This window comes from Phaenicophaeus curvirostris, chromosome 11 (genome assembly GCF_032191515.1).
Source record: "Phaenicophaeus curvirostris isolate KB17595 chromosome 11, BPBGC_Pcur_1.0, whole genome shotgun sequence".
Lineage (NCBI taxonomy): Eukaryota > Metazoa > Chordata > Aves > Cuculiformes > Cuculidae > Phaenicophaeus > Phaenicophaeus curvirostris.
Window position 1 is genome coordinate 21,570,077 of NC_091402.1, and position 14,089 is coordinate 21,584,165.

General features: G+C 40.4%; 1 protein-coding gene across 3 annotated transcripts in view; it reads left to right on the forward strand.

The window, feature by feature from the left end:
* PRKCD (protein kinase C delta) overlaps positions 1-14,089 on the forward strand; it is a 45,871-nt gene that overhangs the window by 17,324 nt on the left and 14,458 nt on the right. For 2 of the 3 annotated variants that reach the window (XM_069865852.1, XM_069865853.1), the window contains 3 exons: positions 8,401-8,535; positions 9,013-9,212; positions 10,179-10,239. In XM_069865852.1, the coding sequence (XP_069721953.1) occupies positions 8,421-8,535; positions 9,013-9,212; positions 10,179-10,239 (376 nt within the window). In that variant the 5' untranslated portion in view covers positions 8,401-8,420. Of the gene's footprint in view, positions 1-8,400; positions 8,536-9,012; positions 9,213-10,178; positions 10,240-11,425; positions 11,595-14,089 lie in introns of those variants that run through there. The other variant, XM_069865854.1, reaches the window with a different exon arrangement.

Here is a 14,089-nt window from a genome sequence, read left to right on the forward strand (position 1 = left end):
ACAAACTGCTTTAAATGCCCTTTGGAAATTAAATTTGCTGAATTTGTTTCAGATCTAAAAAGAGGCTTTGAAAGAGGAATTTGGAACTTGTAATAAGCAGTTGCAATGGCAGGTTACCTGTCCCTGCGATCCTGAGCTGTGTGCTTACTCAGCACTCTTGGTCCTTGCTTTATGAGTAAGTGAGGAAGTTGGGAGTTTCCTCGAGAATGACTCATTTCAAAGAGAAATCCTAATGCTCTTCTCCCCTGTCTGATCACGGAAACAAATTAACCTGCCTGTGCAACACATCTTGCAAGAATTACAGAATGGCTGTTGATAGCCTGTGCTGTAGGAGGCAGGTAACAAACCTGGGAGCTCTTAACGAATAACTGGGATTTTAAACTCTTGGAATTCCTAATGCCCTGATTTATACAAGTCTAGTAATGTTTATCTACACCACACAGAGCCTTTTTAAAAAAGGTCGATATACCAATCCAGTTTACCGTGTGATTAATGCACTGCGCTAATGAGTTGATAAGAATATAATTAGTAACATTTTTTTGCAAGGAACTGTTTTCAGTTTCTCTGAATTTCCTTATGCTGATTGGGTGGAAATGCTTTCCTCAGTTTCACTTACAGGAGTTCTGTTTTGCCTTTTGTCCAGGGAGCTGTTATACAGGTTTGTGTATATTTGGCAGTCAACATTGCACCAAAGTTTTAATGTATTCAATGAATCTATGTGGAATATCATGATTGCTTTATGCAAATATTTTTTTCATAACTCTTTAAAACTGAAAAAAAATCCAGACCTTCAGTTAAACAAAATGTTAGCGGGGAGAGGTAATTATGAAAATGGTTCTTCCTCAGGATCTCTATCTGTGTATAGGAGAATATTTGCATCTCTTACCAATAACCAGTGTTTTCAGTACATCCTTGATGAGCAGCGTGCACCGACAGCTACCAGAGTGACGTGGCCTTTTCTCCCTTCACGTTTCCTCAGATCAATTTGAAGTGCTGTTTATCATAATTCTGACATTTTCTGACAGAAGTTTCATAGCTTTCTTTCTAGACATGGATTTAGTTTCAGAACCATCAAGCAAACCCTAATGCTCTAATTGGAAACCTGTCTCCTTGGTCAAGGAGATGCATTACAGGAGCATAATAATTGTATTTTAAAACTACTTTTTAATTGAGACGTTTCACAATCCAAGCAAGTGCAGTTTCAATATAGCTGTGTTTCAGGTTGAGTAGATATTTTTTTTCTCCTAATAGTCCCTCAGAGGCAGAAAGGGGTTGTCTGTTAAAGGCTGGAAGTAAAAGCTGTCTGCAGCTCTTCCCACAGAGCTGAAATTCATTGGGCCAAAGTTGACTTAACTTTTGTTTACTTGGTTCAGGGGACTCTCAAATTATCCGTGATGTGGCCTAACTTTTCCTAAGAAGTGGGTTACGGGCATCTACTTAACCTCTTTTTAGTTGTGTGAATTGCCTCTCGGCCCTGGTCACACAGCATGTCTGTGGGTTCCGCAGTAATTACTAACATGGAAAATGCAGTATTAGAACGGGATTTATGTACTTTAAGTGCTGTAGTGGAAGCAAATATCCAGACCTGTGGGGAAAAGCCAGCATCCTGTGGCCTGCGGAGTGCTGAGTGCTGTTAACCATAATGCAGAAAAGTCTTCTGGGCTGAGTTGTGCTGGGGCTGTGGCTTGTTGTAAATAACAGGAGAACGCCTCGCCAGCACCCTCTGCTCGCCTGTTTGAGCCACGTTGATGTGCAAGAGAGGATATGGTCCCTGCTGCATGGAAGTGAAAGGTATTTCAGGTATACGGAACGCTAAGGTAATTAAGCAAGCTGTGATTAAGCATGCATAGTAAACAGCATGGAAGAGCTGCTTGGCATTCAAGGAGGGAAAGAATTGAGGTGGCGTGGATAGAGCTAATGCTCTGAGGGAAGATTTGGAAGCAGGAGTGGGCAGACCATTTAGGGTAGTTGTTCTCAAAGCAATTACATTGTATGGAAAGAGAATTTCCCACTCGGCTGCCTGGGGACATGCAGTCTTTCCGTGCTGAGTGTTAAGAAAGGGATCTTCTCTAGTTGCAAGTAGGAACTTTTTGCAAAGTTCTCCTTATCAATTCCCATGGCTGTTGATTACTTGGCATCATCTTACACATCCCTCAGTGTCACTCAGCTGAGCTTGTTTCATCTTTTTGTTGCGGAAGTGAGAGATGTTTTCGCAGGCAGTGATGTATGTATCCGTGTATGGCCTCACTGCTTATTTTCAGTTTTTAAACCGTAGAAAAAGTCTTGATTAAGTTGACTTTTGTGGGTTATTTATTTCTTCTGTGTGTTTTGGCCATCACATTCTAAATCATGCAAAAGCAAAGAGATTTAAAAAAAAAAAAGGGGGGGGGATAAAAGGTTGATTCTTACCTACCCTGAGCAACCTTTGAGTGCCAGGCAAGTGTGAGGAGGAGCAGCATCGTGCTCGGCAAGGCAGAGTTGGTCCATCTTGCTGCCTCATGTCTGATTGAAGTGAGTAAGTATGTTTGTGGCCCCCAGGGCAAAAAAGGGCTTCTCAAAAACACACAAACCAACCCCAGTAATGCCAGATGGGAGAACTGGATGTGTTCCTACAACTCGATTCACAGCTAATGAGAACAATTTTTGGTTCACAAATCATGTGTCCTTCTACTTTAAAAACCTTGATCAAAATCATGCATCCTCGAACTTAATTGTATTTCCTCTGATGAGGTTATCTGAGCAGACTTCCAGCATGCAGGAATGATGCTAGAGTTCTCTCAGCTAGTGAATATTGTAGCTTTCCAGATACTTGGAGGATTAGGTCACTGCTGGCAGGGGTACAAATCTCGGGCTTGGAGGCTTGTGCTCTGCGAGGCACTTGGCCTGCATGATCTGCTGAGGTTTTCAAAAGAGCAAAGTAAAATTGTTCTCTAATCAGGAAATTTTTAGAAGGCTTTTTCTGTATTTTTGTTGAATACCCAGTGTCTCTATTTCCATTTTTTGCTTCTCCATTGTTCATACAGAGACATTAACCCAGTACATTTGAACTAAGACAAATTCCCAGTTTCCTTTTCTTCTTAAACTGTAATGGCCATACTGTGGTTACAGTATCTGGCTGTTTCAGCATTAAAGGGGAAGAGCTTTTGCTCTTCAGTGGGAAGCAGAAAAAATAAAAACACGTCCAGTGTTTTGAAGAGAAAGGCAATGTATACTAGGTTGTAGAATTTAGCTGAAGTGTTGTCACGTTGCTTCTGTTTGATTTAAAAATATGTTGTTGACATCTTGTGTTGTTTTCCCTGGGAAATATACCTAAATTTCCAAGAAACTTGTAATCACACAGAAAATAAGAAGCTTTGTGTGCATTTTTTATATATGAGAAAGGAAGTAAAATGCTTTTTCTATTTTGCAGCACATGCTGCATAACAGCCTGTCCTGCTGTCTGAGTCCAACATGTCCTCAACTCACTGATCTTTTAGTGTAAACCCCAGATTTGTCTTCCTTGGTGCAGTTGTAACCACATTAAGAACAGTCAACTGTTGTTCCTGAGCTAATCATGCATTATCATATGCTCAAATAAACAGGACTGCGTCTCTTCTAAAAAAATACTCCTAAAATCAGATGGATCTGCTTTAGCTCTCGCTTGCCTGCTGTCTGCGTGACCCTTAAGCTTCTCAGTTCATCCTGCCGGGGCTGAAAGAGCCAACCTGTTCAGGAAAGGGTTTCTGATGCTCATATATTGAAAAGTTTCTCATCATAACAATGGGGAAAGGTTCAGTAATATTTTTGGCCTCAATAGTGTTGGGGAAATATCAACAATTTATACAGCAGTCATAAATTCAGGCAGTTTTGGGACTGCTGAGCATGCAAAAAGAAAAAATGGCTGTGAAGCTTGGACTTATCTGTGCTTCTGGACAAGTGGGTTGAAGCCAAGGACCATCTCTTGCTACTTGGGTTATCCAGATGGATTTTCTCCAGACTATTGCAACACAAAGAACGACAAATTTTATTATGTCATTGTTTCTGTTCTAGCCTTGCCCTAGCCCAGAAAAGCAGAAGTGTCTGAAAGAGAATACTTGGCGGGGGGCAAAAGAAGGAAATAACTATGTTTTTCCCAAACTAGGTTTATACAACTCTGTGAACAGCTCTCTGTACTGTTTAAGCAAACCACAAAGCAAACCCCCAAACTTATGTCATTTACACTAGAATTTAATGTATAGAATTGTTGTTTTAAAATTATGAACCAGAAAAAATGCACTTGGCAATAAGTTGAATCACAAGTCAATGGAATAGTGTTAAATTTCTTGCCATCTTTTTGCTGTTTTTAGTCCTGCTATGTCATTATTTAGAAGCACTTTATGAATACTGTTTTAGAAGTCTTGCTGCAGAAATTGGAGGTGATTGGGCTGCTGGGCTGGTTTAGAGATGCTCTTTTTATTCTGCTTCTTCCTGAAGATAACTGCGTTTTGTTAAGTAACATCTAATGGATATATTTTGCTTTGATAAGTGCAGAGTCCTGCAGTTTATTTGTAAAATCTTATCCATAAGGCAGGTTATAAAAGTAGTTGCTGAGAAGCTTCATATTTCTAATTGCCATCTTTGGTTCTGTGGGCAGATGAATCAAATTAATAACTGGAGTAAATTAAAGCATTCATAGAAGATAGTTCCACCTTGATGGATATATAGTCCCAATTAGTTTGTGCTCTGCTTGCCCCATTAGTTTGTTCATCTCTTCAGAGTCAGCGTTTCCTCCAGATGATCCACTGCTTTGATGTGACTTCCCGCTTTGTGTAGAAGTCACAACTGTGGCTTTGTTTCTGGATCGTGTTAGAAGTGGCTTGTCCTCACTGTTTATAACAAGGCAGAATTACAGCAACAAAGGAACCCTGCTGAGCGGTGCCTTCAGTTGCTGTGCACAGTTGGAAGGGGAGAATTTACCCTTTGTCCCTTGTGTTTGCATAGAGAAAATTTTTAATCTAACATGAATTTTGCGCTAGCAAATCTTGTGAGAATTCTCCTTGGAATATTTAAAATTTTAATTTATTCTGAAGATTTCTTTACAAGCGTGTTGCAAACATGTCCATGTGAAAACAGATATTTGTTCATCCAGCAGATGTTGGCATTGATGATGTAAAGATGAAGATGCTTTAATTTCCATCGCCCCTCGCTCTGTCCTTGTTATACTGGATAATACCAAGGTTGATTTTCTTTCTATATTAAATAGTTGAAAGCTCTCAACTTTAAAGCTTCGTGGAAATGGCTGTGGATATTGCAAAATCAATCCTAGCATAGAATGTGGGTTTACCTTGTCACTGGGCAGCTCAGGGATCCTCGACAAAGGGAATGTTGTGCTGGACAGCATTAGAACGCGTGCGCTGAGCCAGCGTGGCCAGCACCCTGCACTCCACACAGAATAATGTTACTAGAATGTTTTTTCACTAGCTTTTTTTTTCAGATTGCACATAAACTCTAAAATGGAGATATTGAACCTGTAATTTAGGCTTGCAGTACTTTCAGAGTTTGTATCTCAGTTTTTCCACCATTTGGTTTGGATAAATCACGCCCTTTAGGGAAAACAGTTTGGCTTCAGTACTTCGTAGCAGCAATACAGATTGTGTGATGGTAAAATCTCCCTCAAGACGTAGCTGGCGCTTTATAGCAGTTCCAGTTCTTGACAGATACAGCTCTCAAAGCTAGAGTCAGCACTTGTTCTGTCACTTCTGAGATAGTCGTGCAGACTAGAGGGGGACTCTTCTCTGAAAGGCAACAAGAAAAACGTACGTATTACCTTCGATGGCTTTGCTTTTCGAATGTGATAAAACATTGGATGAGTGTATTCTGCAGGGAGTTTGAGAAACTCTGTTGAATTTAAAATAAATCTCTCTCATGGAGTTTCATTGCCAAAACCAGTTTTAATGGGATATGGTTTTGTTTACAGCAGTACGGCGGATACTTGTCGACTGCCTCACTGCAATAGCACAGAGAAGACTGGAAAATGCACCTGAGGAGCAAATCCAACCCTTCTTTCCCACTTAACCTTCATGTGTCACAGTATAGTCTTATTGCATACAGCGAGATTTTGCATGAAGCCATTCAAAAATCTCTACTGTTGTGAAAAAAGCATTGTGTATAAGGGTAAAGCAACCGAGTGGGAACAAGTAGTTTGTTATGTGAAAATAAGCTGTTGAGATTTCTTTTTTAAGCTGTTGTTTAATGGAGAAGCAAAAAGTTGATTTCAGTTATAGCTTCAGAGTGACCTTGATCTGAGCACGTTTGAACATCATCAGAAATTCTGGGATATTGGTGTTTTCCCTGAACTGCTGAATTGCTTGTGTGTAACACTTCCAAGTGCACATCTGAGATTGTACTGAAGCCAAGCAGAATGAAATGAAACCATGTTCAAACCAAGAAGCAGAGCTGAAAATGCAGCTTTTGAATGATTTGGCCACCAGAAATGAGGAAGGTTGTGGGATTATTTGAAGAGGATACGCATTGTATCTGTTTCTATTGCATTTGTTAATTTGGAGTTAAAGAAGTGAATATTAGAGCCTTGTATTCTCTTTCAGGAATAACACTGCCTTGAGTCAGATGGCCTGGGTGAAATCATGCAATTGTTAGTTTAGCTTTGTCAGTGCTTTCCAATTTTTTGTTAGTGTAGTCACAGACTTACTGGAAATTGTGACTTTTTGCTGGGCTGTCCCTTCCAACCAGGATTATCCTGCAATCCCATGGTTCTCTCAAATAAACTTTCCAGCGGGAGCTATGTGCTGACCTACCCAGCTTGATTCTACCCACCACCTCCTTGAGTCGCAAGGCTGTTTCCCCAGAGGTGAATGATGATGAAATCTGGTTTCATTTACATCCACATTTGAGTCGTAACTGTATGTGATCTGGTGTTGGCAAGTCATGTGGCCAGTTGCTTGAGGGTAGTTCCAAACATAGTGAGCTAAAATGTGTTTCTTATGAAATCTCTTGATGAGCATTGTGTTTACGTTGCATGTGTGGAAGTGAGGTATCAAGTGTATTTGTTAATTTTCACAAAAGCTGTCTATTTTTCTTTCTTTGTGAGATCATCTCAGCCTCCAAGCTGCAACAATCAGTGGATTAGTGGGGAAGGTTTGTTATTCTACTGCGAGTCCGGACGATGGTCTGCATGAATGTGAATTAACATAGTGACTTTCAGTTTTCCAGTGGGATGAGCAATCATGCCCAGTGATCTGAACGTGCTTTCTAACATTGTTGTACTTCACAGAAAAGAAAGTAGGGAATAGTTGGTTAATAAAAGCTAGTTCAATAAATGTTAGTCATAAAATTTTTCCATTTATTCAGAATAGTCCCTCCATAGGGGATGTTCTCTGTACAGCAATGTCCAAATAATGGTGTCAGGAGCTGTAAAGACTCTGATTTCAGTCTTTTATCTAAATGACTGTTCTGGGCCTTAAGAGATATTACAGGAATGTTAATTGCTTCTCAGGTTGATGTCTTTGCATTAAAAAAATGTAAGCATATGCAGGATTTGTCCTACTGCTGCTAGACTGAGCTGGTTAACAATGTACAGTCAAAAGGCCAGTGCAGCCCAGTTGCAATTCTTTATTTTTTTCATTATCTCTTCCTGCTCCCTTGTTAACTCTTTTTGTCCTGATCCGTCCTCCTCTGCATCCTCATTCTCCAGTTCTGCTCACCTGGAAGTGGGTTTTGCTGCAGTGTCCAGAAATTGCATGTAGGCTCAGGAGTTTCTCAGGCTTTAAAAATGCAATTAACTGAAGGTGGAGCTTTTGCCATTTGATTGCCTATTGGGGTGCCTAGAATTCTGCCTGGAAATTTTTGAAGCTGTCTAGGAATTAAAAAAGAAAAGAATGTGTTCCTAAAGAACAACAAAATATGAGCTTCAGATAATTAATTTTGCTCCTTGTTCTCCTTCTTTGCTTTGTGAGAGATACTGCAAAAGCAGCATATGGAACAGACAAAACTCTCCTTCCTCCTGTTTTTCCCCAACCCACTCCTCATCCCTGGTATCAAGAAAAAAAAATGTTTAAAGAACCCTCAAACAAGCTGTCTATTAATTTGCAAATATTTATGTACTTGTGAGTTAATGAATAGGGTCTATGTATTTAAAAACTGAGCCAAGGGTCTAAGTCAAAGACATAACTGCTACATACTTTTAACAGAACATGGTTAAAAAGGTGTCTTAAATTGAGTCTTGGATTGTACGTGTTATGGCTTTTGTTTCCATACACACCAGTTTTTCTTCAGGCTTAGGGTCTCAAAGCCACGTTCAATACTTGGAGACTTTGGAGCATGGGTTCTATCGGCTGTGATGGCTGCTGAGATGTGTGTTGCTTTCTTACAAGTCTCAGGCCAGGCCTTTCATTCTATGATTTTTGTTCATTTCTTCCCTCTCAGGTTGTGCATCTCTGTGAGCAATGGCCCCCTTCTTACGGATATCTTTCAACTCGTTTGAGCTGGGACCTGTGCAGAATCAAGGGGAGCAGCTGCAGCCTTTCTGTGCCATCAAGATGAAGGAAGCATTGACTACAGGTGAGCTACAAATGGTGATGCTTTTCTGAATATAAGTTTTTGAGAAATACCATGGTCCCTCTTACTCTGTGAGTAGTGGTAGTGAGTCCTGCTGCTCCTTTTATTAGCTCCTATTTCAGAATTGGAGTCATAACCATGACTTCTGTCTCTGTTTCCACTTCAAAACAAGACTTCTTTATTAGTCCTTTCTTGTACTGGTCAGAGTGCTCAGCACTTGGTAGGGTGGAGTCTAAGACCTCTAGTTTCTTAGTTCTACTTCTTATGCAACTATTCTCAAAATATGTGGTGAAGCAGCAGAAATGTCACTTTTGCATAGACTAAGAAGAGTTGTGAGTTTTACTTGTCCCAACCACATTACAAGAAGTAGCAAGTCTACTCTTGGTTTAAGTACAAGGATTCTCTCTCTTGTTTTGTTGAGTTTAAATAAGAAGTCTATATTATTTGATTTTACCGTTCCTTTTTTTTTGTGGCTTTCAGAGAGAGGAAAAACTCTAGTGCAGAAGAAACCTACCATGTATCCAGAATGGAAATCAACCTTTGATGCCCACATTTACGAAGGGCGGGTGATCCAGATTGTTCTCATGAAGGCAGCAGAAGAGCCGTTATCTGAAGTGACTGTGGGTGTGTCGGTCCTGGCAGAGCGGTGCAAGAAAGGCAATGGCAAAGCCGAATTCTGGGTAAGGGAGATGGTTCGTTCCTTAAACCTGGTGACCTGGTTATGTTTCTTTCAAGGGCCTTGTGCCTTTTAAACTCTGAATGTTCGATTGCTTTAGCGTGTGTGGCACGGCTTATGGGCAATTATTTCAGCATTTCTGAATGCTGAATGTACAAAGTTCAAGAAATTAACAATAGAATCCATGGCATTAGTGTTTAAAACAATGGCACGTATCACACAGAGTGCCCGTTTTATAAGGCCTTACAGTCTTATAAGGCCTTTATAGCAAATAGGAGCTGTTTAAATTGGATCTGATCATTGTAATTCATCCAGAGAAAAAGAAAGGTGATGCTTATTCCAAGGCTTTTCCACTTAGAATTTCTAATATTATTTTTACAATAAAATTTAGCTGGCTTGATGCCCCCGTAATGGGGATCCTTTAAGTCCCATTTTTGCTATCCTGATATGTTTTCTTGCCCTTGAATCCCAAACAATTATTTGTATATGAAGTCAAGGAGTACGGCATCTTGCCGAGTGTCATTTGCACCGATATTTTACTGGGTGCAGTCCAGAATATCAATCCCAGAAGTATAACAGGAGACGTAAAGGTAGAGTTTAATGTAGTTTTAAATTTAGAAATATACATTTAGTTCAAGTGCCAGTAGTTATTAATCGTCGCACTACATAAACCCAAAAAACAGCTTTTAAATAGTAATAGTGAAAACATAAGCCAACCAACTTCTTTGCAGAAACAGGAAAGGGACACTCAAAAACACTGATCTTGGACTGTGCTGAACTCTTGAGTAGACATCAGAGAAATGCAGCACAGCTGTGAAAGCAATAGAATAACAGCCCCTGATTAAGCTGCAGATACAGGAGAGGGTTGTTAGTCAATAGTTAGTCAATATTATACTTTGATTCTATAAAAGGAGGGGGTTAAATTCCTGAGAGTCTCAGTATTTCACTGTTGCTGTCTATCTTTCCGTAGCTTGACCTCCAACCTCAGGGCAAGGTGCTGATGGCTGTGCAGTATTTCTTGGAAGATGCAGGTAACATCAACTGTTCATTTTCAGTCAGTCATTTTTTTCACAGTCCTGTTGTAGAACACAGGCTGTAGCTCACAATTTTTAAAAAAAAAATATCACCAGTACACTGAGTAGAATTTCCTGGTTTTATTAATTTGGATTTTTTTATGTGGAGTTCTGGCTGCGTGCATTCCTTTCTAAATGCCTTTGTGTCCTGTATGTCTGCTGCATTTGTCCACTTTTGTGTCTTTAATATGTGTGTCCTTATGTTTTGATGTGATAGAAAAGATATTCTTAGTTCCTCTTTATGTGCAAAGAAGTTAAATCTCTCATTCTAGCTTATGCAGGAAACTTCTTATGGACTGGGGAACTAGGTCTGGGTTTCCTGGGATTCCAACGTCATCGATTGTCACTTATCACGGAAACCAATTGTAGCAGTGAGTGAATGGTTGAGTGTTAAAATGCAAATCTAGTCAAATCTAGTCTATTCTGCCACAGCAGTTTGGAAAGTGAACAACCTGTGTCAGTCAGGAATCTATACATGTTGTTTGGAGAAGAAACTAGGAGGTAAGAGAAACAGTTCATTACAAGAGAGTACAATTAAGTACAGTAATGCACAGATCCCTGCCAAAATATTCTTTTGTGGAATTCTTTCTTAAAGGAAATTATGTAAACACGCTCATTATCAGGTTTATTATTGGAGAAAAATTGTCATGGAATGAAATGGCATTGAAATTTGCTCCGTGGTAGCGTACACTGAGACATACACATTCTTTTTGCAGCCTGGGCCAGGGCAGTTAATTTAGGGCTTTATATTTAAAGTCTTCCCAGTCTTAGAGGGTTTTTTCTTCCTAGACCCTGAAACAGGGAACAGAAACGGGGATTGCAGAGCCCTGACTCGGAGCTCTCAAAGAAGTTGTTTGTCTTCTGTCCTGTGACTTGAAAAGAAGCTTTTGCTGGATATTAAAACTATTTCTTCTGATGTATGAACCATGAGAAGAGGCTGTTGGCCCCCAGTTTCATTTCAGAATATTGTTTTCTCTTTGCCCCTCCTTCTCTTGTTGTAGTATTGAAAATAGGTCATAATTCTGTAAAGCAGCTTTAGTTTTAGTAGGTGGGAGCTGCAATACGTTTAATGGTTTGCTTGATCTTTGTTTATTCAAATGTGGTTAATGATCTTATCGAGTGAGAAAACCCAGGATCACAGAGGTGACTGGCTGTACTGCTGAGTGTTTCGTGTGGCGTGAGCAGCTCTGGGGGCTTTGGAAGCATCTTTGTGTCTTGGTTTTGAATTCTGAGTTGCTGTTTTGCTGGCTTTAGCCTCCTGAAAAAAGGACTAGTGAATTCCTTCCTTAAAATGCCGTTAGCTGTATCAGAAGGTGAGTAATTTGCATGCGAACTTTTGATATTTCAAGTATCTAACTCCTGGGACAGGAACGTGAACCAGCAAGCTGCATGTGTTTTGAATGCTTTTTTCCTCTTTGCGTGTTGAGATGAGTGTTGGGAAAGCATGAGGTTTTAGAATTTTACTGAGGTATCTGAAAAATAATACAGTAAATAGCAGCTTTGCTATCACAGCCTGCATGTCATGTGGGTTTAAAGTAAGATTTGAAGCAAGTTTCTCTATGAATGAGGTGTGTTCAAGACACATTGTCCCATTACTAGTAAATAATAATGATGTGAGCCGAAAGGCCAGAACTGGGCCTTGTAATTGTAAGTGGGGAAGTTGGTATGATTTGATCATTTAACTGAGAAAACAGCATTTGTAGAAAGTTGGCAAGTGTGATAGTTATTTAGTGGCACCTGGCAGCTTCTTTGGTCTGTACCTACAAGTGTGGCTGCATGAATTTCATAAAAACATATACCACTTCACAAGAAATTCAACTTAAATGCTGTGTTTTTAAAGGTTGGCTTAACTGCGCCTTTGTAATTTAAGAAAGAAAAAAAAGAGAACCCATTTTCCAGTTTATTCCCAGTTTTGCCACCCTGAATGAGGTATCGGGTGTCTCTGCAGAAGTGTTAACCCAAACACGCACTGAGGTTTAAAGCAGTGCTCTGCGCAGCACGGCAGCTCTGCAGCTGGGGGAGCACTACAAAGACTGCGGTGTGGATGTGCAATATTTTTCTCCAGGATTTAAAGACAGACCTTGTTAAAACTCTGGTGGTTTAGCACTTTTCTGGAAGACCACTGACTTCATTAATGCAAGAGAAAGACTAGGTCAGTGGAGACACACTCAGAGCAGCTGTAGAGCAGCCACCTTGGTGCTCTGCCAGTCAAACAGCAGTAGGTGCTGGCATCGTGGCCGAGGCAGAAATTCATCCTCTCATGAAGAGAAGGAGGCAAGAAATCTGTGTCCCAGAGGAGTCCCAGTCTCTGTGCAGAACAGAGCAGAACATCCTTGCAGTTTTTCTTACAGTAGCGTGCGCTGTCGCATGTGCCATACCTACTGTTTTGTAAAGGTGCTGCTGAGAGTTTCTAACACGGGTTGAGACCACTTGTGCTAAAGCTTGTTTTGTAACTGCTTGGGGCCCAGATAGGTAATTGGAGATTATGTGCCAGCTTTGAGAGCAAATGCTATTGGCTTGTACAACAGCGAATTATTGGCATTGCTGCTTAAACGTCAGCAGGGTAAAATCCACAAGTGCTGAGAATGGAGAAGGTGATTAAAAAAAAATACAAAGATAAATACATTACAGTATTAACAGCCTGCCTGAAAATTAAGTGTTGTGGTGATCACAAAACCCTGAGTGATTTAGCATAGCAGGTGCATGTCACAGAAATGTGGAGTTTTTGGGAAAGTGTATTTCTGTTTGTGGATGCGTTTGGTTTACATTTGGTTTGGGTTTTTTTGTACGGGTGATCTGTAGGTTAAAGAGCAATTTTCCTCTGAGACACTCCATACCAGGGAAGTCTCCTTTGTAAGGAACAAGCTTTCCTTTTCAATGATTGCTCTGGAAGATTAATATTTCTCTTGACCTGAAGGCACACTTAGCTTTCAAACAAAGCTAAGTGCAAGGCATTAGAAGCAGACACTGAGCAGAAACATTAGTAAGATTTGTAATTTGTGATGAAGTTTCAAGCAAATCTCTTCCAACTCGAGCAGCCGGTTAGCTCAGAAAACATTTTTCCTGCCCCTGTTTAAAGTGAAGTCCCAGTTCTTATGTTCTGACAGTAGCACTGCTGTTTTTCCACTGTTCACAACCCGGAACCGTGGAATGAGCAAGGTAAAATGGACTATGAACTCTGAAGATAGTAAATATTTTTCCTATTCTTTCTTCTAAAAGATCTAGTAGAGATATTGTGGAGGTTGTTTTCTCTTGTCCTTGAACTCCTGAGGTTTAGCTGAGGCAATTTGACATCTCACTTTGAGGTTTATTATGGTTCAGAAGGCTCTCAGCAATATTGTTTTAGCATATGTTTCCCAGACTGTGGGCTGCATGCTGTGTTTGTGGCTGTGAAATCCCAGAAGGGCTGGCACTGCAGTGAGATGGTGCTTGTGTGAGATGGTGTATTTAATGGGATGTTTAGAGCACTGCTGGAAAACTGTGCTGCCAGTTCACAGGCGTGCTTGGTGATTTCTTAATGAACACAGGGCACGGAGGAGTTCTGGGGGCTTTTGTCAGATCAGCTGTGAGTTTAGAGAAGGGACCCTGAAATACCCCAACGGCGTGTCAGTGTTAAAGATTAACCACAGCTTTCAATAGAGGAAATAGATTCTGTTTAATGGTGTGTTGGGTCCAAGACGATCCGTTTCAGGTCTAGGCTGCAGAGGTGACCGAGTTCTAGTTGCTGATTCAACTACTTTGCACCTCGCTTTTTCTGACCCTGTTCAGGTCCAGGACAAGTGTTTTGTGGAAATCCTGGCGTGCTTGG